The 24,613-nt window shown below is 34.9% G+C and overlaps 2 protein-coding genes across 4 annotated transcripts in view; one reads left to right on the forward strand and one right to left on the reverse strand.

The window, feature by feature from the left end:
* The window catches only part of CYFIP1 (cytoplasmic FMR1 interacting protein 1), a 149,630-nt gene that overhangs the window by 114,414 nt on the left and 10,603 nt on the right, over nt 1-24,613 (forward strand). For both annotated transcript variants that reach the window (XM_074300298.1, XM_074300299.1), the window contains exons 24-25: nt 14,172-14,315; nt 21,239-21,329. In XM_074300298.1, the coding sequence (XP_074156399.1) occupies nt 14,172-14,315; nt 21,239-21,329 (235 nt within the window). The remainder of the gene's footprint in view (nt 1-14,171; nt 14,316-21,238; nt 21,330-24,613) is intronic.
* On the reverse strand, nt 948-5,296 carry LOC141561143 (fibronectin type III domain-containing protein 9-like). Of its 2 annotated transcripts, none has more exons than XM_074300304.1 (2): nt 5,183-5,296; nt 948-1,784 (listed from the first exon to the last, which is right to left on the reverse strand). In XM_074300304.1, exon 2 carries the CDS (start codon nt 1,753-1,755, stop codon nt 1,057-1,059), a length of 699 nt encoding a protein of 232 aa, XP_074156405.1. In that variant the 5' UTR covers nt 1,756-1,784; nt 5,183-5,296; the 3' UTR covers nt 948-1,056. The 2 variants fall into 2 exon arrangements, with proteins under 2 accessions (XP_074156405.1, XP_074156404.1); XM_074300303.1 differs by having other exon boundaries at nt 948-1,842; nt 5,183-5,290.

Here is a 24,613-nt window from a genome sequence, read left to right on the forward strand (position 1 = left end):
GTTTGAAATTGGATTCTTGGTTTTGAATTGTTTGTCTTGCCACCCCAAGTGGATTAGATTATAAGCCTCTTGAAGTCAAGTCTGTGCTTTAAACTTTTCTGTACCCAGCACAACAGTTCCTGACACATAAGTGCTTAATAAATCCTTCCTTCTTTTCTCCCTCCCTCCGTTCTCTTTTGTTTGAATGGTGGCAATATTACTCTCATTAAAATCCTATCTAGTGCCCATTTCTGGCATGAAGATATAACCCTGGGTTTACAGAGATTATCCCAGTAGAATATAAAGGCCAGCTTTGAGTGTGGGCCCCTGATGGACTTGCTGTCATGGTTGACTTATGGTACCAGGTTGTTGGCAGACACAGGGAATGCTGATACCAATTATATCTTATACATACATACATACATAATTATGCAGAAGCTTTCCACACAACTGGTTGTTTTTTTTTTTTCTTGAGAAAAATACCTCTGATTTTTCTTATCCCCATTACCATTCATATTTTTAAAATTTATTCATTAAAACGGTATAATAGCCTTTGCTAATCAAAAAGCTCTTTTGTATTCTCCCTCATACACATAATTGAGTTAAGCAAACTCTTACTTTAAGAACTTTTATTTTTTTCTTAAACTGGTACAGGTCAGGGAAATGTAGGCTGCAAAGAAAAATAATAAATGGAAGAATGTAACCAACTAGAAGTCACATATGGCACAGAATTTAGAGTACTTCATTTTTCAGTGGTTCTTACAAGGATTTGTTATAGCTAAAGTTAAAGATCTTAATAGTGTTTTTACTTTTAAAGTAGTTAAAGAAAGATTTTATCTAAAGAAACTAGAGCACAGGCTTAAGACCCAAATACATTCATACACACAGAGTCAGATTTATTAACTATATTTATGTTGTATGTACTTTTTATGTCTTCCCCCAAAAGGTGTAAGCTCACTGCAAGTAGGGATGGTTTCATTCTTTGTCTCTGTGTTTCCAGTGCCTTACACAGAGCTGGCACTTAATAAATACTTGTGGATTAGTTGGTGGTTGATTGAAGCTCTTGGACTCCTGTGTCTACAAAACCATCCCCTCTCCTAGCTGAGGAACATGGGGTGTCTGGCCTGCCACTGACAACAGCTGTTGGTGGTTACATTTCAGCAGAGGAGGCTCCGGAAGAGTTGAGAGATTTTCTTTTATTGTTACAAGCTGGACTTCATCAGCTTGTTGGTCTTCAAGGTTTGGAACCAGTGACTGGCTGGATTTCTCCAGGTCACCCCGCTCCCTGCTGCCGTGGTTTCTGCGGCCTTCTCTCCCGTTTGGTGGCGGCGTTCCATTTAGGTCTCTGTTCTGTTCTTGCCTCTTGCGGCACCATATGTTCAGGCACCCATAGAGCAGAATGCCGGCAATGATGAGGAGCAGAACACTGCTAGTTAGCCAGATCCCCAAGGCCAGGTCTTTCTTTCTGTTGCTTACGGAGGACGGATCTTGTTCCTTTGTCTGAAAAATTCTGCACTGGTCACTGGATGGGTTTGCTGATTGGCAGGTTACACAAAGAATGTACTTGGTCAAGGGAGTTAGATTTTCAATTACAAAGGAGGACTGGCTGGCAGGGACCCTTTCTTCCCTCTGAAAGCTCTTCCTTGAGTATCCAGACAGCAGGCTGTCCCAGTTGGGGTGGTACATGATACTGTAGAAGCTGTCAGCACAGCTGGCCACAGTTGGCCACACAACCATGGCAGTGCTTCCAGTTACATTTTGCACGATGATTCCCATTTTGATGCTGCTTGAGGAAAAAGTTCTTCCTTAAAAAATAAATGGAACTTTTTTCAGTGTAGTGCAGGAATCATTCTTGAGAATGTGCTAAGTGAGCCCCAGGAGAAAGAAATGTAGAATTTGAAAAGAATTTATTAAGTAATAGCTCTATGTAGTTGTGTAGCCATTTATTAAGCACTTATTTGTGAAAGATTGTGACAGGGACTATTGATAAGAACTTGAAAGCAACGGATTAATAGAATAAAGAAGCAAAGAGGTTCGTTTAGTCTTCCTATTTATATTTCCAGTGTCTAACCCAGTGCCTGGCAAAATGTAGGCATTTAATGACTATCACTTGGGCAGAGTATTAGCTCTCAAATTGGAGATCCTGAGGGGTCAAAACTCACCTTGCAAAGGAAATTGTTACCTTGCTGACTTTGGGACCTCATTTACTAGAACTGGAAAGTAAGAAGGCTAGATTATATCATCTCCAAAGTCCCTTTCAGCCCTAGATGTATGATCTTATGAACTTTAGAAAAATTCTACTTGGCTAATTTAAAGCCCTAAATCTTGTAATGAAAGAACTTTTTTTTTTTTTTTTTTAAATCCCATGGCCTTTTATGAATCTTCATTTTAGAATTCTCACAACTCCCTTCTCTCCATTTGCTCAATTCAAAATAAAACAGAGGAGAATCAGTGAATAAGAATTCTGTCTTTGGTTGTAAGATCTTTTTCAGTATCCTAGGCATTTTTCCTAATCAAAATAAAGGAAGACATCTGCTAAATGTTTTACACTATGGGCACCAAATGATGCTTCTTGGTTAAAACATAAAATTGTAATAGGTCCCTGCTGCCATAAGAATAGATTGTATAAGTAACAAAAATACTAATTTCATTTTATTTGTACCTCCCCAGGTGAAGGCAAGGGAAAAACTACATTTTTAATACTTAATTTGATCATTCAAGTTGTGACTTATTCTTAGTGTCTGTTTTCTCCTGTTGCTGCCTCACTGGGGCGGAGCACAAGTGAAAATAAAGACTGGAGAAAGGTTGAGAAAAGAGGATCTCTCTTAAAAGCATTTTTTTAAATCAGTGCAGGAACCAGATTTTGATTAAAAACATTTTGTATCGATTATACTTCTCAAACATAATTAGGACTCTACTATGTTTACATTAGAATATCCTAATTTGGAGAGCATTCAAAGTCATTTTAAAATTCACATAATGCTCATTCCAATTTACTTTTCGAGTCATTGAACACAGGTATAAATATGTTGAGATATATATTTTATCTTAGGAGTTCTTTATGTTAATTATAGATTTTTGGACACATACTGACAGACAGTAATCTAATAGATACAGTATATACATTTGAGTAGTTCTGCTTCATTAATGTTTTAACCCCAGAATGGCAATATAGATTCACCCCAGTATCTACATAATTGAATCATTTTTATCTTGAAGGCTAAATTCTTGATCTTTTCTTCAGATGCATCCAATTTTTTTTTTTTTTTTTTTTGCTAATATTTTTTAGTTTTTTGCTGGTCTTTTTCAATAATTATTTTGAGTTAGTAGTTGCTCAGTAAGTGATTGTTAAGTTTTTTTTTTTATATTTTTGTTGTTATTTTTATGGGAAGAAGTGGAACTGGTAAAATAAATTTTTGAAAATTTGGCTGTTATTAAAATGAATTACCATTAAGGAAGACATCCCTTTTAAAAAAAAAAAAAACTTTCCCAAAATAGTGTTCCCATTTCTTTTTCCTTAGGGAACCCACAATATTTAGGTTTCTGTTTTTCTACAAAAAAAGTATCTCATTGTTATAGCTGAAAAAACATTCATAGAAAAATAAATATTATTAAGTATATTTTTACATGGTTTTCATCAGTGAAACAAATGAAAGCAAATGAAGATGATAGAATTTCTTAATGCCAAAGGATAAGGAATGTCTTTATACGAAATGTCAAATGTGGCAGCAATCTATTATTAAAGTCTTCAGTAATGATATTTAGTTAATGCTTTGATTGAGCTTACATTTAGAAGATTACAAAACCCTTCATTCGTTTAGTATATGCTTCTGGTGATAAGAACATTATGGACAAAATATATTTATTTCATGGTGTATGATAGTACACTAGACAGTTTTTTCAAACCTAAAAACCTTGTAAAGTTTTAACATTTTTAGTTCACTGTTTATTCCATTGGATGTGTATGACTACATTTATAAATACAAATATACTTTATACATTCTTTTTTAAAGATAGATTTTAAATTGTACTCTTGCACACAGTATATCCAATTGAACATTATAAGACAAATTAAATATATTTCCACTCAATCTTGGTCCTTCACTCTAAAAATTAAAAGGTGGCCAGATTTAGGGAGAAGGATGGAGGAGGAAAAAAATAAACTAAGGTATTATAAAAGGGTAAGTTCCAATTTCTGTAAAGTTTTTAAAAATATTTATTATTATTATTATTATTATTATTATGCAAACTTGTAGTATTTAGTAAAAAAGATTTACATATCTAACTCAAGGATTCTTAAACTTTTTTTGTGTGAAAACTCTTCTGGAAGTCTAGGATCCTCCCAGTGTTCCTTCCCCTCAGGGAAGGACAGGGAGAAAGAGACCTGGTAAGATTTTTTCAGTCGGGGTAATTAAATGGGCCAACACATCAAAGGGCCCAGCCTGGAGACTGATAAGACTTAAATGCCTGTTCTGACTATAATCCTCTTCTCCATTTGAAAGTTTGCCTCCATGACATCACACAAGATTCAGCACCTGCTATAGTGTTATTTGCACTCCCTAGCGTGTGGGAGATACCTTAGCATGCAGATAACAGCTAATGTTATAAACTTACTGACCATGCTGTGGGGGAAAAATAATTGCGTTTCCATAAAAGAACCTATGGACTCTCTCAGACTGGTGCTTTTAATTATAAAATAAAAAGAAACCAATGGTTAAGGAAATAGATGTATTTTTTTTCCCCTATCCAACTTTACATACCCCGTAAAATCTGTCCAAGAATAGGATCTCAGGTTTAAAATATCTGCTTTAGCCTGTCGTGTATTGGATACACAGTTTAGATTTCCCCAAAAAACTCAATTTTATTCAGGGTTTAAAATTTCTTTGAACTTAGGTTTATATGTTTGTTTTAGTTGGAATAAGAAGGAATTGAAAAACAAGGAATTAAGTATTCAATAATAGTAATTTAAATGGGGGGGCAGGATTTGATGTGTGGAAGGAACTTTATAAGAACTAAGATTATCTATTACCTTTATTCCAAAACTTAGGTTTCAGAGAATCATAGAATTTGAAAAAAGTTTTTAAATAATTAAAACTTCTGTCATTTGGGAAAATGATTTGTGGAAAGTTATCGTAATTGCTAGTTCTTTAAATAAGTACCTCAAAAAGCCCTCTAGAGGTATGAATAAAATAGCAGTACTTACCTTAAAAGGATCCAGTGCTTTTGGAAAAGATGCTTTTCAGCGTTTGATTTGTTTTGAAAGGGGAGCAAACTCTAGCTTTTCTGTGTCCCTGCTGCCAGGGAAGGTTATTTCTTGAAGACCTATATTCCCATCATCATCTCACTAGCCTCTGGAGCTTGAATTCTTGTTGCCCGATTCATTTTTTTTTCCTTCCAAATATTCCAGGCAACACTGTATTCTGTCCTTACTTTTATTCATCTGTACGCTTGTAGTTCCTAAGTAGTTTAGTTGCTGTGCTCATTCATGAGATACACCCCCCTCCTACCACCACCAAGAAATGCTGGCATTCTCTGGCTGCCTCTAGGACAGCTCCCTGAACATCCCATCACATTGTGTAGCTTCGTGATGCTCCAAATGAAAAACATTAGCATTTCAGTGACATCAGCAGGGGAAAGAGTGAAAAGGTGGAGGGGGGGGGAGGGAAAGGAGGGAAAGAGGAAGGAAAGAGGGAGAAAGGGGAAAGGGAGGGAGGGAGAGAGAGATTTTGTGTGTGTGTATGTGTTTGTAAGGGAGTGGGAATGGGGGAAGGGTGGCAAGAGGGTTTGGGTTAAGTAAGATTTTTATTTTTTAAAGAGACCAGCTTCTTGATGAAGCCAGCCTAAGCTTTCATGGAACAGGTTTCAACTCTTAACTATCAATTTGCAGCATTTAGGATTTGATAATTCCTTCTCACAGTTTGAGCCAGCATATTTGGTTAGGCTGTTCATAGGCAATATGAATATACATATTTATATGTAATAATTTTTAAAAGCTAAGAGCATCATGCCAGATAAATTGTAATATTAAAGAGGAAAAGCATGTTCAGAGCTAAAAACTCTACCATTTAAAAGCATAATTAACCATAAGCTATATTTAATTTTGTTTTCAACAGAGTTCTATTGCATTAAATAATATCATGGCATATAGTAGAAATGATTTTGAAAGAAAGGAAGCAAAGAAATTTTAGATTTCTAATGGGTGGGAAAAACAGGACTAGTATCTGTAAGAACAAAATGAATAAAACGTGAAACCATCTTGAAAGATCATATTGGAGTATTTCTAACCTGTGGTTTTATATCCATTAGAGAGAAAAGCAAATCCTTTTTTACATGTTTAGTATTGATAAGAAATACTCACCCAGATATACTCTCCAGTCTTGTACACATTAGAATCAATCAGTAACTATTAAATTTCTACTACGTGTGAAGTACTATGCTCTGCAGTGATTTGTAACTGTGATATATCTAAAGAAAAAATAAATCTGCCCTCTTGTAAAGAACTTCATTTAGTTTTTACTACCAAACAAATCTTGTATCCTTTATAGCAGGGTTCTCAAACTAGGGCCCTCGGGCCACATGCAGAAAGCCGGGTTATGGCAAATGGGCTGAGGGGAGGAGACAGTGTGAGTTTTTGTTTTTACTATAGTCTGGCCCTCCCACAGTCTGAGGAACAGTGAACTGGCCCCCTATTTAAAAAGTTTGAGGGCCACTGCTTTATAGACTCTTCCTCCATCTTCATCCCATCTCTACTCCAGCTTACTTGAACTGGATAAAAATATTAATTCAATAGAGAAACTGTTTTGGTTCATGCTAAGTCATTTTGCTCAAAATATGCTACTTTAAAAACAACAACACTATGTTTTATATTTGGTTTAATGTCCAGTAATTTAGTGCAGCTTTTGTGATCTGGTCCAAATCCCTGATCCTGACAGTGAAACTTTGTTTTAAGAATGGCATTATTGGTGAATTTGAATTGTGCTTTCATAATTTTTTCATTCAAGTAGTTTTACTATTGTTCCTTTTCCTTCTTCACTCCCATTTTCCCTTTTTGAAAGTGCTCATTCCTTATCAGTTCTGTCTTCCAATTTCATTAGAATATTAAAATGTTTAGAGGTAGCTAGATGGTGCAGTGGCTAGAGCATCAGCCCTAAACCCAAGTTCAAATCTATTCTCAGACATTTAACACTTCCTAGCTGTGTGACTGTGGGTAAGTCAATTAACCCCCATTGCTTATAATTGTTTATAATTTGTGATTCCTTGAAAGCAACATTCTTTAAAATTCAGGATTCTAATCATCCTTCATGTTCTAATCAAAAGCATTTAACCTTTTCCAGGGTCCTGTTGCGTAGCTTCTCACAATCTTGAAATATTAGTTATGGTTGGAATTTGTGGAAGTTAATAGCATGTAATTTTGTTTTGTAATTTTGTTTGTGTGCCAGTTTCCACAGTCTGATATTTAAAGTGTAGCTTTGTCACCAGGTACATAACAGAGTCCTCCTTGCAGATTAAATTGTATTTCTGTGAACAACAAAGCATCCTGAGGTGTTCTTGTTGGACATATTTTCTAGAATCAAAACTCTCCTGAGTCCTCTCTTCTCCAGGCTAAACATCCTAGCTTCTTCGCCTGAGCCTCATCTGCCATGAAGCTGATACTTTCCCACTCCCACCTCCACCCCCACTGCTCTCTTCAGTGTCCTTATTAAACTGTGACTTCCAGAACTGAATATAGTACCCTAGATGTGGGCTGATCAGGACGGATTTCAGGGGGATTATAATTTTTTTTTATTCCTGAAAGCCGTGCCTTTTTCTGCATCCCTCCCCCCCCCCCTAAAACCACCTTTTTCAGGCTGGCAGATACTTAATACCCCCCCACCCCATCTAAAATTTATGGTTGATTTCTTTGAACCAAAGAATAAGATAACATTTATGTCTATTGAATTTCACCTTATTAGATTTAGCTTGAATGTTTTAGTATGACAAGGTCTTTTGGCACACTGATCCTGTCATCCAGTGTCGGCTTTTATCCCAAATTTGTGTCATCTTGCGAATTTGAAAATAAATCTAACTAGCTTTTATTTTACAGTACTTTATACTGTGTAAAACATTCTTACATTCATTCTCTAAATACCAACCCTGGAATTTCAATCTCCTTGTGGCTGTGAAGTGTCACATTCTGCAGCAGATACATTAGTCACTGGCATTGCCATCCAAGTATAGCATAGCAGCTCTTTCTTTCCCCTCTCTCTCCCTCTCTCCCTCCCCCCCACCCCATAGTTGATCTAATGAAAGGACTTAGGTTTAGGAGGTTTTAGTCACACAAATAATTAGTTGTGTGACTACAGACCAAGTTAATTAGCTCAAGTCTCCCTATACAACAGGGATGTTATTTTAACTATCTCCCGAGATTGTTGGGGAAAGGATTTTATATCCTTTAAATCACTATATAGTTGTATTTGTTGAAATGTATCTACAGTTTTGCATCCAAAGTACTGACCCTGTTTAAGGTTTAAGAATGCTTAAGAACACTGAATAAATGGTTCTGTATCTTAGGTATCATTCATGCGAGCACAAATAATGTTAGCTGGAAGAAAGCACAGTTAAAAGGCATAAGTATTATTTTCCTCATTAACACTTATCAAAAGTAACAGATTCTGGAAGTAAAGGCAGCTTTAAGCAATGGTAATTAGTTAAGAAAGTAGCATCTGAGAATAAATTTCGGATTTCTGAATCATAATTTAAAATATAGGAATAACAGGTACCTAGCCAGGAAGAGAGCTCTGGTAGAGTTTGTCTTGTGCCTTGTAAATCTCAACAAAAGGGCTTTTTTTAGTTGAGTGCTAGAGAACAAAATTTATTTTAGAGTGGGCACTATTTTATTGTGAAAGTTTAATCTGACAAGGTCTTTTAGGATACTGATCCTATCATCTAATGTGTTAGCTATCCATCTCAACTTTGTGTTATCTACAAGTTTGAAAATAAATAAATATATTAATAAATATATAATAATATATAATAATAAATTAATAATATTAATAAATTATAGTATTTTATACTACGGAATGCATTTTTAAATTCGTCCTCTAGTTTTAGAATTTTAAGCTCTTTGTGGCTGTAGAAGTACCATGTTTGCCCACCAATACATCCAATTATGGGAATTGCTATCCAAGTATAGAATAGCTCTATTCTCCCAGTTGCATAGGTTAGAATACAGTGTAGGAAGAAGTTCAGTAGTAGGAACATCTGGAATTTCAGGGTACATGAATGAAATCTAAGAAAAGAGCCAGCATTAAATTACAAGTCTATTAGGCAAAATTAGTCTGTGCAAGGAAGGAAAATTCAACCTCATAAGACTAAAATATGTGACTGGAATGTGGATCTAGAATGGTACGTAATTCAAAAGAAACAGGATACGCAAAAAGGGACAAATAACATAGTTGAAAAGCTATATTAATGAGGAAAAAACCTAGCGTTTATTAGCATGTTAGAGAGCATTAGGATAAAGAAAAACAATAAGAAACAGCATTGTCACTGGCTGGCCTGAAAGAAAATAGAGGTGTTTTGAAGCACGGTAAACATGGTTCAAAGATATGATAGTGGTAGGAGATTTTAGTTATTCAGATATCTGCTGAACTCTCCCTCTGCCTTAAATGGCTATGCTGGGATGGCTACATACAGAAAGAGATTGAGGGGGAAAAAACACAAATAAGAACCCCTCCAAAATATACCTGAAGTTTGTAATGATTTGTAACTAATGATTTGTAGTCTTGACTTATTGTTTCAGAAGGTAAAGGAAACCAAGGGGATTTCTCTTCTGTATCAGATCCTTATGAAAAGTCAGGTTGTTGTAATACCAATGGGGACCTAGTAAACTCTTCCTTTTAGAATTTGTATGAAAAACTAAAGAGGAAAACAAGAACTTAGTCTGATGTCCACTGTAGATTTTAAGACTTTATTTCAGAGAATTTCAAGAAGGGACAGGTAGGATCACAAGAAGTAGAGTTCTACAGGGAAACAGTTGCTGTAAGGATGGAGGAGGAGAGTCTAAAGAGATTGGTGGTGATGAACTAGGTAATCAATCAACTCTGATTTTTTTAAAGACAGGTACAGAAGATGGAAGCAAAGAAGGTAACAAGATAAATATAAAAGCATGGCCTGGCTCTATAAGATTTTAAGGCATATGGCTTTTCAGTGGTACAAATTCCTTGTTCCTCCTCATTCCTCATCTTCTGTGACTGTTAAACTTTCTCTGCTATCTGAACTTGACTTCTGACTCAAATGAGATAAGAGCTTGAGCACATAGTGGATGCTTTAAAATGCATATTCTCTTGAGGAAACCAAGTTATCAATCTTTGTAGATGATTTGATGTTAGAGAATAAACTAAAAAATTACTAGAAACAATTCACAACTTTAGCAAAGTTGCAGGATATAAAATAAATCCACATAAATTATCAGCATTTTTATATATTACCAACAAAGTACAGCAGCAAGAGATACAAAGAGAAATTTCATTTAAAAGAACTGTAGATAATATAAAATATTTGGGAGTCGAACTGCCAAGGCAAAGTCAGGAACTATATGAACATTACAAAACACTTTCCACACAAATAAAATGCATATTCTCTTTCCTTCCCTTATGAAAAAAGTCTGTTATTATTAAAGGGGTATTTGATGAACATAATATTTGGAACATTATATTCCAGATGTTGTCTTTGCAAAGGAGGGCAGTAAAGAAATGAGCATTATTAAGGTTTGTTATGGACTTAGCACAATGCCTTGTGCTAAATCGGATTATTTATTATTATTCACATTTTACAATTGAGAAAATTGAGGCATACAGATTAAATGATTTGCCCATGGCCACACTGCTAGTAAGTTTTTGATGTTGCATTTCAACTCATATCTTCCTGGCTCTAGGCCCAATCTTCTTGCCACCGTATCACCTAGATGCAAAGTTCTTTCATCCTCACCAGTACAAGATAGGAGGGAAGATAGACTAGGCATCAGATTGTCTGGAAAAAAAAAAATCAGATTTTAATGGATGTCAAACTCACTAGGACTTAAGAATATGTTATGTCAGCCAAGAAAGCCAATGATATTAGATTGAATTGAGATATCATGGGGATTTTATTTGTTTATTTATTTGTTTTTAAAGCAATCTGGTGTCCACATTAAAGTGGTGATAGACCAATGTTCTTTTGACCTGATCAGACAACATCTGGAATATTGTGTTCCATTATGGTACTTAATGATAACTGGAGATTGTTGAGGTATGGGAAGGAGGGAGAAGGATGCTCAGCCAAGATGCTGAAAGGCCTTGAGTTTATTCCATATGAGGATCAGATTTAAGGAACTGGGGGTATTTAGCTCCATTAAAACAGAACATCATGGAGACATGGTTGTCTATATATTTGAAGGATTTTTTACGTGGAAAAGGAATTAGGCTTGTTCTGCATAATTCAAGAGAGGAAAAGTAAGAAATGTGGGGGGGATAGTTGTGAAAAGTCAGATTTTAGTTTGATTTCAGGGAGAAAAATCTTCCTAATACTTTGTGAGTTCCTTATCATTGGAAGCCTTCCAGCAAAGGCTGGAAAACTTTTTTTCAGGTATATTTTGGAGGGGATCTTATTTGTGTTTATATATGGGGGAACTTGAAAGACTTTAGGGTCATTTCTAACCTTTAAGATTTTGTACTTCTAATTTTGGGCCCTTTCCCAGTTTCCAAATGGAAGGGTAGCATAATTAGGGCCCAGCATTCTTATGCCCTCCTATGGAAGAATACCTGCTTTTTTCCCCTCAATCTCTTTCTGTATATAGCCATCCCATCATAGCCATTTTATATATGATTTGTGCCAGACAAATAGAAAGCCAATTTGATTACTTGAGTTAAATTAAAAGGGCAGACTGGTAAATTCTGTGGGCACATTTTAGTATCTATTTTCAAAGCTTCTACAAACCATATCCCATTGTGCTCTTGCTGTACTTCTAAATCAAGACCAAATTCTCAAACTTGCAAACTAGTAGCAGTCTGGCTCTATGTCTGTGATTATGCCCCCCTTCATATAACAAAGATTGTGCCAGCATTCAGCATCAGATGCTCTCTCTTGCCTTGCTGCAAGAGCTACTCCCCACATAGTTATTAGCCTGTGTCTTTTAAATATGGATTTGCCCAAAATGAGATTTCTTGACCTTGACATTGAGAATTTTGACTCTCTTAAATATTTTTGTACTTGTTAGGAATTTTTTAAAATCTTAAAAAATCTAAAACTGAAAGATCTACTATGTTAGATGAAAAAGATTTTATATATACCCTGAGATTTTTTTTTTTAAAACCATGATTAAAGTCAAAGGAGTCCTCAACCTTTTTTTTTTCTTCTAAAGCTTACCCAAACAACAACCTGTAATATTTGCATTTTATATAAACTGCTTTCTATATATAGTTTATATAATTGAATTTGGAAAGGTTATCAAAAATAATTACTATCCCATTTTTGATCCATTATTAGTAGTTATGACTCACTGACAATCATATTGGTAAGAGAGAAGAACCTAGGTCTGTTAGATATTTCTTTAACTTTCAGGTCTAAAAAGCAGGATGTTAACTGCCTAGGTATGTGCCTGACTTAATTTGCCTCCAGGTATTCTTTGTTTATTGGAAGTCACCTGGGGCTATAAATTAGGAAGCATAAAGAATATAGAAACTCCTATCCACTCTGGTTATCTTTGAATTCATGGTACAGAAAAGGGATTCCTTGTAAATTGTGGAACTTTTAGTTTTAGGGTGGAACTTTAGTTTTAGTGTGGACTTCTTAGCTTTTGGGGCCCTTTTCCACAATAACAGTAAGTAATCGAAAGAAATGTTGAATTTTATTCAGAGGTTAGTGAAAATAAAGATGTAATTTTCTCATCCTAGTTCATAGATCCCTTTCATGAGAAGCCATACTTCTGGGGGAAGGAGCACCAGATTTGGTATCAGGATTTCTGGCCTCTAATCCAGTTTATAATCTTACTAGCTCTTGGATTGTGGATAGATCACTTCATCCCTCTGAACCAGTTTCTATATCTACAAAATAAGTCTAGTAAAACTACATAAATGTGAACAGATGATATTTGTACTACTATTATTGGAGGAATTAGTGTGAATAAGTTCCTCTGGAGTAGGTTATATTATTTAATTTTGTACTGCATATTTTCATTGGGCTGGACCCAATTACAATATTTTACATACAGTTTCAAATAGTACAAATTCAAACACATGCTACTATTTAAAGAGATTCACTATTTGCATTAATCTGGACTTGGTTTGTATTGCAAAGTTTCTGGGCATTGAAACCAGTTCGTTTGCTTATCCCTGTATGATTAGTTAATATTTTTTGAGCTGCTTAATCTCAAAATCCTGTGACTTTAAAACTAATACTGTAATCAAATCTAAACTAAATAGTACTTACATTTTTCTTCCCTGCTGAACTTACTTGTATTCTAAAGAATGCTCACATTCTTCAGTAACTAGTATTTTTAGGGAAATATAATTATGATAAGTTCATAATGTGAAAACCACGGTTAGTAGTGTTGGCCCAATTTCCTAGAATATATGACTTGGGCAGAATATGTGCTTTGAGTCTTTATTCACTTTCTGCTCCTGGAGGACAGGAGTTAAACTTCTTGTTTTCTATTCAAGTACTCTGATTATCAGTTAATATCTAATAGTTAAATAAACTCTTAATTTGAACCAAAAATTCAAGCCTAGGAAGAATCAAGGAATAGCAGTGATAATTTTTAGAGAAGGTAAACACTCAAAAGTTGAACACTCAAAAGGAAATATAGGAGAAGTATGAAGTTCCCTACTTCCAAATCCTCATCTCATTCCCACGCTATTTACTATATTCCAATTTTTCACTTAAGCAGAGACTATTTTATTTTAAATGGAAATTCTCTTTAAAAACATTAATCTTTAATTCTCTTTCAGAAATCTGTTTACTCCCTTTTTCAAAAATTATAAAAATATACTTTTTTAAAGCAAGTTTTTCTAATAGGATTTATTTGATATTTGTGTTTTATTATTTTATTCTTGAATTTAGTTTTCATCTTTGTAGATGAAGAGCTGTACATTTGCCTTCTGCTTCCATTGAATGTGAAGACATATTATTCATAATGAATGTTTTCCCCATTCATCTTCTTTTTTCCTATTCTCTAGGCTTTGAACTTGGCCTACTCTAGCATTTATAGCAACTATAGAAACTTTGTGGGTCCTCCACATTTTAAAGTCATCTGCAGACTTCTTGGCTATCAAGGCATTGCTGTGGTAATGGAAGAATTGCTGAAGGTCGTCAAGAGCCTGGTAAGTTTACAAGTTTATATTTCTCCTATCTCTTTTCCTTTTATCTGGACATTTTAATTGTTGTAGGTTGAAAGGGAGAGAGAATCCCATTTTGCATTCTGTCCATTGTGATTCTACTTTTCTTTCTTTTTTTTTCTAAAGAAGGATTAAATTTAGCTTCATCTTCTCTATTTGGAATCCAAGAAGGAATAGCTCCAGGCTATTTTTATTGATTTGTCTGGTTTAAACACACACATAAAAGTAGCATTAACATTTTGCTTGTTGGGTTGAATTTGAAAAATAATTATCTACTACTGAGGCACTGTACAAAAATTATTTCTGAGGAAATTGAAATACAATTTTAAATACATCACATTTTTTATTTTTCTTCCCCCCATCTTTCTTTCCTCATGCGAATAGGATTTCCAGCAGATATAAATCAGTAAGACTGCCTACCTAAATATAAACTCCAATTTACAACTATAGCCTCATGGCTGAGTATCTGTTTGGGATTACATAGATTGAATTCATTTTGGGGATGCTTCTCAGTCATATCTCTTTTGCTTATTTTGTCTACACAGATTTCCTTGGGAACTTCAGAATTTTAACTCTGTCATTGTATATAAAAGGTTTATAACTGTCATGGAAGCACAGAGGGTAATAGTATATTCCAGATATATTATTTTGTGTCAAAGAAAGAATGCAGAAGGTTCACAGGAACCCAAAAAATCATTTTATTCTCTTTCCCTCTAGTTCATATTGCTGTGATCTACACAGGTTTCAGATCTGTTACCCCAAGGGTTGGGATTGAAGCCATTTGTAAATCTCTTATGTTCTCGAGTCCTTTATACCCCACAGATCTATACAAATCTCGAAGCCTTATAGTACAACCCTACGTATTAAGGTAATCCTCTCTAGAGAGGAGGAAAACAGATTCCTTTAACCCCAGAAGGAAAACAGCCCTAGACTTGCTAGAGAGGAAACCTCCATTCACTCTGGAATTATGTGGTCTGAATATTTCATAGGAGAAAGGGAATATAAAGCTTTAATTTTGTGTCTCTCCCTCATAGGCCCATCCCTTTATTATTTCTCAAGCTTAAGTGATCAATCGTTGGCTCAAAAATTCTTGACACTTCTCCAAAAGCATGGGACTTGGGAACTCCTCTGTCTTAGACATATAGCACTCCTCTCACAGCAGCTGTCTTTTTAACCAAGAGCATATGCCATTTCCTCATCATAACTATGAACCTTAGGGATTATGGGCACAGGTTTTACAAAGAACTTATGTCTGGTCTTTGAAGAATTCTGCTGAATCTCAACTGGGTTCCCTTTTAGAGACTCTATTAAAAGCATTCATATATAACTTTACAGTAGATAGAACCTCAAGACCCAAGTTCAAATCCAGCTCTAGATATTTGTATGTATGATGAGTAATGAAAAGTAATGACAAAGGACCCTAGTGTCTTTGTCAAGAAAGCCCCAGATGGGGTCATGAAAATTTGACACATTGAAAAGACTGAACAATAACAAACCTAATTAAATCATGCTCAGTCCTGAAATCACTCCCTTGGGATGTTTGAAGCTATTAAGGAGCCTCAGTCTTTTCCCTATCCTAATCAGTGGCCTCTCTCAAATGTCATTCAGTTAAGCTGGTTCTCTTCTGTTTTCTTTTTAAAATTTTTTCTTTTTTTTTTTCCTTTTTTAATTTTTTTTTTTTTTTTAACCAAGGGAAAGGAAAGGATGCCATCTGCATCCAAAAAAAGATCTAAGGAGACTGAATGTAAATTAACACATGCTACATTCACTTTTTTTTCCTTTTACATATATTTCCCATAATTTCCCATTTGCTCTGATTTTTTTCTAACATGATTCATAAAGCAATGCATATTAAAATAAATGAACTTACTACAATTGGAGGAAAAAAAAGATTTTGTTTGGTACTAATAATAGGGAAATAGTCATCTAAATATGGCCAGACAGCTATGAATAACTATTGCAAGGAAAAGGAAAATTATTCAATATTTGCTGAAACTGGATTCTCTGGAAAGAATAAAACCACAAGATGTTTTTCAGTAGTTCAAGAGGGAAATAAGAGTTATGAAAGTAGATTTATGGCCTACACACCGGAAATCATCGACAGAATAGAAATAGTGCCTATGTAGCAAACCTCATCAGAGAAAGAAAAAGAACAGTAGGTTGGAAATGCAAAAGTTTTCTGTAGAAAGGAAATTTTATTTATATCCTAAAGGAAATCAGGAAAGCCAGTAAATGAAGATGAGGAAGGGGAGAGCACTTGAATTGAAGGCTGATCTGGAATGAAAAAGCAAAAAGCAGTCATGTTACTAGAAAATAAGATCTCTATAAAAACTGAACATTGACCTCAAAGAAAGGCAGTATTAAGACAACTTAAAGATCTTAGGGCTTCCAGGGGAACACAAGTCAAAAAACCTGAATACCATAATGTAAGAATTAATAAAAGAACACTGCCCAGAACTTCAAAAGTGCCAATTAGATAATCAATAGGTTATCTCTAGTAAAAAAAAAAATCTATCCTACAAACTCCAAAACATAGTGGATAAAGTCATAGTTTCAGTGGCAAACAAACAAAATACAAGTGATCAAAGAAAAAAATCTTCAAATATAAAGAAAAAAAATTTGAATAATTCAAGACAATTCTGTATCTGCTAAAAACAAGAGAGGGAAGAATGTTCTCTTGCTAGAGAGTTTCTATATGCATGCATGTTCTTCTTTCATGTTTAATAAAGTAGTATGTTAATATAATGTAATAATATTTGGGTTGCACCCAGAATTTCAAAGATTTTTGTAGTACTTTAAAATTAACAAAAAATGCCTTCCGCCAAATGACATTATGAAGTAATAGAAGTACTGTATTAATTTTAACTATTAGGAAACTAGTTAGGATGAAGCAATCTGCCCAGCAGTCACATTGCTTATTACAAAATCAGAATAAAATGTAAACTTCTTGGGGTTGTTTCTTCTATCTAGCACATAATGCTTAAATGAGGTGATTGATTTTTCAGATCTCAGATGTTGAGACACCAAGGGATTTTTTTTCCCCCCAAAATACCACATCACCTCTCAAAATAAAAGTAGGGTAGTAAAGGAGAACTTAGATTGGATGGCATTTAGAACTTTGGAAGTAGAAAAAACTTTGTCACTGATGACATTTTTAAGTTCTTTTAAAGTAGAAAACATTTTTGACAGATAGATACTCTGTTTTGGCTCTTAATGATGACTAGTAAAAACCTGCTATTTTTCCTGTGGTTCTCTTATTGAATCTGGACTTTGTGGTCTTGTGATTAAGATAGTAGTTAATTACACAGAGAGAAGGAAAAGCAGTGTAAATAAGGGCTCCTGCAGACAAGTCAAGGCTTAGCCACTCACTCTTGGGTACTTACTGGAGTTAAAACTGTAGGAGTTCTATTTCTCTAATAAATAACGCATCTCATGAACATAAATAAGAATTATTATTTTTTTAATCAATGTATAATATTGACCAATTCATGCCCATTATAATTAACATTTTAAATTTATTTTTTGCAGTTGTGACTAAGAGCTTTATAAAAATAAAAAAATAAAAAAGCTATATGTTCCAGATTTTAAAAGTCCATCAAATTCTCTTTAAAATAATTATTGATGTCTTGTGCTTTTACAACATCCACATTTTCCTCTCTATTCTTCCCCATTTACCCTCCCAAAGAATCATCTCTTCTAACAAAGAATAAATTTTTAACATGGGGGGGAAACCCAAACCAGCAAAACTAATCAGTACATCAAAAAAGAAAACCCAAAACCAAGCCACTGTTTTATGCAGTATGTCATACCCACAAACATCACTTCTGCATGAGAGTGAAAAGAAATGTCTTTTCATATAATTTCTTTGAGTCTATGTTTAGTTTTTATAATATCACAATGTTCAGTTTCAGTTTTATGATTTTGTGTTCTTTCATTTATATTACTATAATCCATTTACATGTTTTATTTTCCTTTGAGTCAGTTCATATAAGTCTTTCCATAATGATCTGTATTCATCTTATTCCTCTTATAACATTAATATTCCATTGCATTCATGTAGTATCATTTATTTAGCTTTACCCCAATCAGTGGGCATTTGTCTTGTTTATAGTACTTTGCTAACACAAAAAAGTGCTGCTATAATATATTTTGCCATATATAGTGACTGCCTCCTCACACATACACTAACACACAATTTCTTTTTCTTTCTTTTTTTTTTTTTTTTTTTTTTTTTTTTTTTTTTTTTTTTTTTTTTTTTTTGGATGATCTCCTGGGGCATATATCTAGAATTGGTATCTTAAAGTCAAAGAACAAAGAATGAAGGCCAGAGAAATTGAATTTCCTTGAAGTGACAGTTGGGTTGTGAACCTGACTTCTACTAAACTACAATCCAATGCCATTTTTGCTCTACCACAATGATAGATTTTTGCAGAATATTGGATATTTAGGAGTAAATTTCACAAACACCTTAGAGTAAATTCTGGTGTTGTATCACCACAAAGACTAGGAGATTTACAAAGTCCAAGAATCTTGCCAAGGGACTTTCAAAGAGGTTGAACATATAGGAGTCAGAATTCTTAACAATAATTTGGCAGTAGCAGCTGTGCCTCAGAAGTTGTGCAAGGAAAGTATGCTTGGCAATTTCCTTTCTGGGCTTGCTTTTAAAACATTTCTTCAGTAATAATATCAGTTTTTGGGTTTTTTTTAGGTTAATAGAAATTTATCTTCACTCCTGATTCTTTGTGGGAGGAAGAAGGAGAAAGAAAGAGAATCCTTGTGACAAAAATGCATAATTGGGCAAAACAAATTCTCACTTTGGTCACATCCTCACTCTGTCAAAAAAAAAAAAAAAAAAAAGTCTTATTCTCTATTCTGATTCTATCCCTTCTCTGTCAGGAGATGGGTAGTAGCCTTCTTTCAACATCATTCTTCTGAAATCAGTTAATGATTGTGTTAATCAAAAATTATCTCGTCTTTTTACTAGAATATCATGCGTATTGCTAGAGTTGAGTCACAAAAATACATACTGCTCTTTAGAGGTGGTGATACCTCAAAAATAAAACATCTTTTTTTTTTTAAATGCAAGGGAACATAAGCTATAGATTGGCTCAAAAAAAACTCTGAAGAGACTGGTAATAATGGTTCTTGTATATGGAAAATTTGAGAATCATTTTAGCAGTACCAGTTTTTAGATTTATTCTGAGCAAAAGCTTCCACTTTTGTCAATCTCTGCTTCTGTGAGTCATAGGTGCTTCTGTCTTAAAATGGCTAACATCCTGATTATAGATAGGCCTTTGACAGTTGGACCAACCCTCAGATATGGTGAGTCAAACTAATTTAAAATAAATCATTGAAACTCGGGACTTTTATCTACTAGTTGATAGCAATTGAAGTTGAAAGGATTTATGAGATGGAGTTATTGTTTGTAAAGTGCTTTAAATAACAAGAATGTTAAGTGTAAAAGAACTTTTCCTTTGCAGTGCCAAAAGTATTTTACAGATTCAATGATGAATCCTTTGAGGTAGTTAAAGTCTTACTAATATTATTTCCATATTAATAATAGTATAGAATTTGAAGCATAAAGGAGCAGATTAATTTATCTTGAGTCATTTAGTAAGTCAGTAGCAATTTAGGATAAACCTTAGGCTTCCTAATTTCTGCAAATACATGACATGTTTAGGAACATTTAACACTGGCTGTATTAAATGAGTTTTATAAGATAAAGAAATTATGGTCATGGTCTGGCTCATTTATTTAGGGAAACTGACTCTTAGTGAAGTAATTTGCTCAGATCATCCAGCTAGTGAGTTTCTGGGGTAGGATTTTTAACTTAGAACTTCTAGACTCCTGAGTCCAGCACTCTATTGGATCTTGTCTAATATCACCCTTGATTGCAAGTGTCCAAAGTTGGATTTGAATCCAGATACTCTTGAGTCCAGAACCAAGGTTGTTTCTACTGTTGTGAAGCTGCCTTGTCAGTGAAGTTCTTATTTTGGGGTCCGAGGACAAAGTTACTAATGAATTTGAAGATGTGTTATGTAAAACAGAATTGGCAAACACAAGAGGTTCAACACTACAGCATGCTGCTGGAACCAGATTAAAATGGGAAATAGAATACAACTGATACTGTTTCTAAATCAGGATGTTGTCAATGGGAGATCCTTATACAGTTTAGCAGTGCTATTACTATTTGAATGTAACCTGAGGTTAGCATCTCTTTTAAGTGCCTGTGTACTGGGGCACTGGGGCATGTGTGTGGTACAGATCCTGTAGCTTCATAATGAAGAGTAGTAATGATTCATAGTGAACCATTTCAGTAGGTAGTAATCCTTAACAGATAAAGGGAGACCAAACTTAGCTCAGCTGCCATGTCTGCATAATGAAATTTTGAGAGTCGTGATAAACATCATAACAGGGAGCATAAATGGAATGGAATGTACTTGCACCATCAGAAATGACTTTGGAAGAATTCCAGAAAATAGAAAGTTTTCTTGAATAGTTGTAAAGTATGAAAAATAAGGAAAGTAATATAAATGCAGCATTCTAAGTAAAGCAGCTTCAGAGGCATCCAAGCTCAGTTCAGTTGCATTGACCAAACTTGATCCTAGCAAATAGGGTGATAAAACATGTTTCCCTTCTCTCACAAGAGACTGTGGGTGCAGAATGTTGCATATAACTAGCTAAGGGTTTTGTTGCTCAGTTTTGCTTAACTTTTTGTTTACTAGGAAGGATTCAATGAAAGACACATTGGTAAATGAGTGGTGGTGATTGCTTGGGAGCACGGCAGCTCATGGAAACTGAATCCCGAGATTTAGGAAATATGACCAGTTAATATTTGGAGCACCCATATTGGTGAATTACCAAAGCATTCTAAGTAACACAAGTTTGCAATGTTTTACTCCCTGCAGTTGCAAGGTACCATTCTTCAGTATGTGAAGACATTGATGGAGGTGATGCCGAAGATCTGTAGACTGCCCAGACATGAGTATGGCTCTCCTGGTGAGTGACAGTGTGTGTGTGGTGTGTGGTATATATGGGGGGTTGTGTGTGGAAGGATTGTGTGTGTGTGTGTTCCTTTCCTTATAGAAACACAGTTTAAATAATTTGTTGACTACTAACTAAACTTCGTCCCTCAGTTAAGCATCAGATGTTTAAGCACTTCTTGTTGTTTTTCCTTCCTTCTCAAAAACACTGGGGTTTACAAGAACAAAGTATAAATACAAAGAAGGAAATAGTCCCTACTTCAAAGAGCTTCCATTCTAATGGAACATATACATAAACTGTACCATACAAACTTCCCCAATATAAAGCAAATAAATATGAATATATACAGAGTAGTTGTAGATAGAGGGGTCAGAAAAGGCTTCATTCAGACTTTGTGCATAAGCTGGTTCTTGAAGGAAGAGAGGGAATCTGTAAAGGTAAAGAAGGGTGTCCATTCTAGGCTTGTCTCTTAGGCAGGGCAAAGGATGGGGGAGGAGAGGGAAGGGTTTGTGAGGAATAGAGAGAAGGCCATTTTGGCTAGATCCAAGAGTGGGAGGAGTTCTAGGATGACAGAATAAATGGAAAAACCTTACATTGTTAATAACCTATCAAATTGATGGCTTTGAAATGAGTGTCTAAATTCTTTATGAAATTCTTATGGGAAAAGGAGGAAATGTAGGTTGATATTAAGTAATCTGGCTCATGTTTGAAGAAAAATAATGCTCAAATAAAATTAGGATTCTCTATTCCCAAGAAATCCATTATTTGTTGGTAATATTCAGGTTTTGGGAAAGGGTGTGATGTTAAAAGAGCAGTCTCTAGCTGTTGGGAACACAATATGGAACTTTGCTTTACCTCTGGTAGACTTTTCTTCTCTTCTTGTGAGAGGATGATGGTGATTCAAGAAGACTGAGAGGTAGTTGCTGTTCTCTGACATCCCCACTGAGAGGCCGTTGGGTTGTCTGACCTTTCTCCTCTTCCCTCTGCCTCCAATTTATTTTCCCAGTCCACAAGCAACACCTGTGTCAGTAAAGGCTGTTTTCACAGCTGTGGAGGCTCTCGGAAAATTGACCTGCCCCTTAGAGTGCACTTAGGCATGGTCCTTAATATCTAACCATATGTAAATATATGTTATTCTTCTTATCATAGCATTTAGATCTGATCCATTTAGAAAATAGACTTTTGCAGGTACATTTGAAAGGTAACTCCCAGGAAGGAGAATAGACATTAAAAGCCTATTTCATTCCTGTATATGTATATATGCCATTTGTAATAACTAATCACAGGCCCATTTTAGTCACATTTCCATCTTCGGGGAGGTACTAGAAACCCTTATTTAAATCCATAAGCTTTTTTCCACTCTGCATTACTTCCTTTTGGATCTTAGTTCAATATATTCATCCACTTACCAGCCTCTCTACCACCAGGTTGCTACCTGAACTTTTCTTGCCCAAGGGAGATATTCATTAGCCCTGTCCTAGAATGAAATGTCTTGACCTTTGCTTTAGGGCCTAAAGTATATTGAATCCCTGCTTATTTCAGTAGAAATCTATTTTCTTTTTGTTTATGGCCACACATCAGGTTTTACCCTTAAGTAATTTAGCACTCCCTGAATTTCATTCCCCAAATCAGACTCTTCATTAGGAAAGCTTTATTGGGTTTGAGTGATTAAGAATCCAACCATTCCAGCCTGTTGTTTTTTTTTTAATTTACAGATTTTTCTTCTAATGAGAATTTGTCCCTACTTAAGGGAAACATAAGCCACAGATGGGCATATTAGGTCTTTAGGAGCCTTAACCAAAGATTCTGTTCCCATGGTAACAGTCTTAAAGAGACTTGCAGCATACTTATTTTGAGGCTATTCAAATCAAATAAGATAGTTTTAATGATTTCAGTAACATAGTCTCATAGTGAAAATTGAATATTGCAGGAGTCTTTATCTTTAAAAAGAAAATTAAAGAGTGTGCGTGTGTATGTTCAGTGTTTGTATTCCCTATTTGTATTCCAAATGATAATAATAATAGCATCTATATAGTACTTTAAAGTTTGCAGAGCACTTTATAAACTATTTCATTTTATCCTCACAATAATCCTTGGGAGGCAGGTGCTCTTGTAATCTCTAATTTGAAGTGGAGGAAATTGAAATTGTAAGAATTTGTTTGCCTCAGTTTCTTCAACCTTAAAACAGAGACAAGTACCTACTAACAAGGTTGTTGTGAGGATGAGATACTTTCTAGTTTTGAGTCTGATTTTATATATCCATTCTGCTACCAAGATATATTAATATGTGGTAGGTTTATGTGTAGGCAGGAGTTGGAGAATTTAGTCATTCATTGAAATCCAAGTCATCACTACAGCAACACAGTACAATGGACTTTCTCCTGCCACTTTGGCTGGAAAAGTAAAAGTATGCATTAGCCTTTTTGGTGTCGTGAACTCACCTGTTGTCAGTTTGGTGAACAATATGGATTTTGTTATGTAGAGAACTTGTGGTAAACTGATTAATGTTTTTTAAGTGCACAAAATAAACTACAAAGGATTGCAAAGTAACCAATTATGCTGAAATACAGATATCAAAATATTTTAAAGACTAACAAGACTAAATAATTGGTATTTCTATGGCTCTTCCTCTGGGAACACATACTCAATAGATATTCTGGAGGGAGTTTACAAAAACAGAAGCCAAGGCAACCAATGACATCTCTGAACTCGTTAGCTTGCTTCCATTTGACAGTCTCTCCTTCTGGTGAAAAGGCAGAAAGAAAATGAATTTTTAACAAAGGTCCTAAAAGTTTTACCAGAAAAATCATTCTTCTAGTGGGAAAATGTTTCATATTCAGTGATTAAGTTAAAATGCATATGTACACACATGTGAGTATATAAATCACTAGACCCAATGACTATTTGTGATGCATCATGTTAGGTGCTGGGGATACAAATATAAAGAATAAACAACACATGAGAAGTATAATCGGAATAAATACAAGGAGAATATAATTAAGTATTAACCACAAGGTTATTTGGGAGGCGGGACAAAGCATTTGAAGGCAATCAGGAAGGCCTTTTGGAAAGTGGTACTCAAGCTTCATTTCAAAGGAAGAGAGGGATCTGGTGAGGCAGAAGTAGAAAGAGTCTGTGTTCTAGGCATGGGTGGTAAGAGACAGGAGATGGAACTCGACAGAAGGAAAGTTGGACCAGAAAGTTTAAAGCCCAGTTGTGTGGCTGGGGGAGTGTGTGTGTGTGTGTGTGTGTGTGTGTGTGTGTGTGTGTGTACCTTATTTATATTATTATTAACTATA

Source organism: Sminthopsis crassicaudata, chromosome 3 (genome assembly GCF_048593235.1).
Source record: "Sminthopsis crassicaudata isolate SCR6 chromosome 3, ASM4859323v1, whole genome shotgun sequence".
In the NCBI taxonomy this organism is placed as follows: Eukaryota; Metazoa; Chordata; class Mammalia; order Dasyuromorphia; family Dasyuridae; genus Sminthopsis; species Sminthopsis crassicaudata.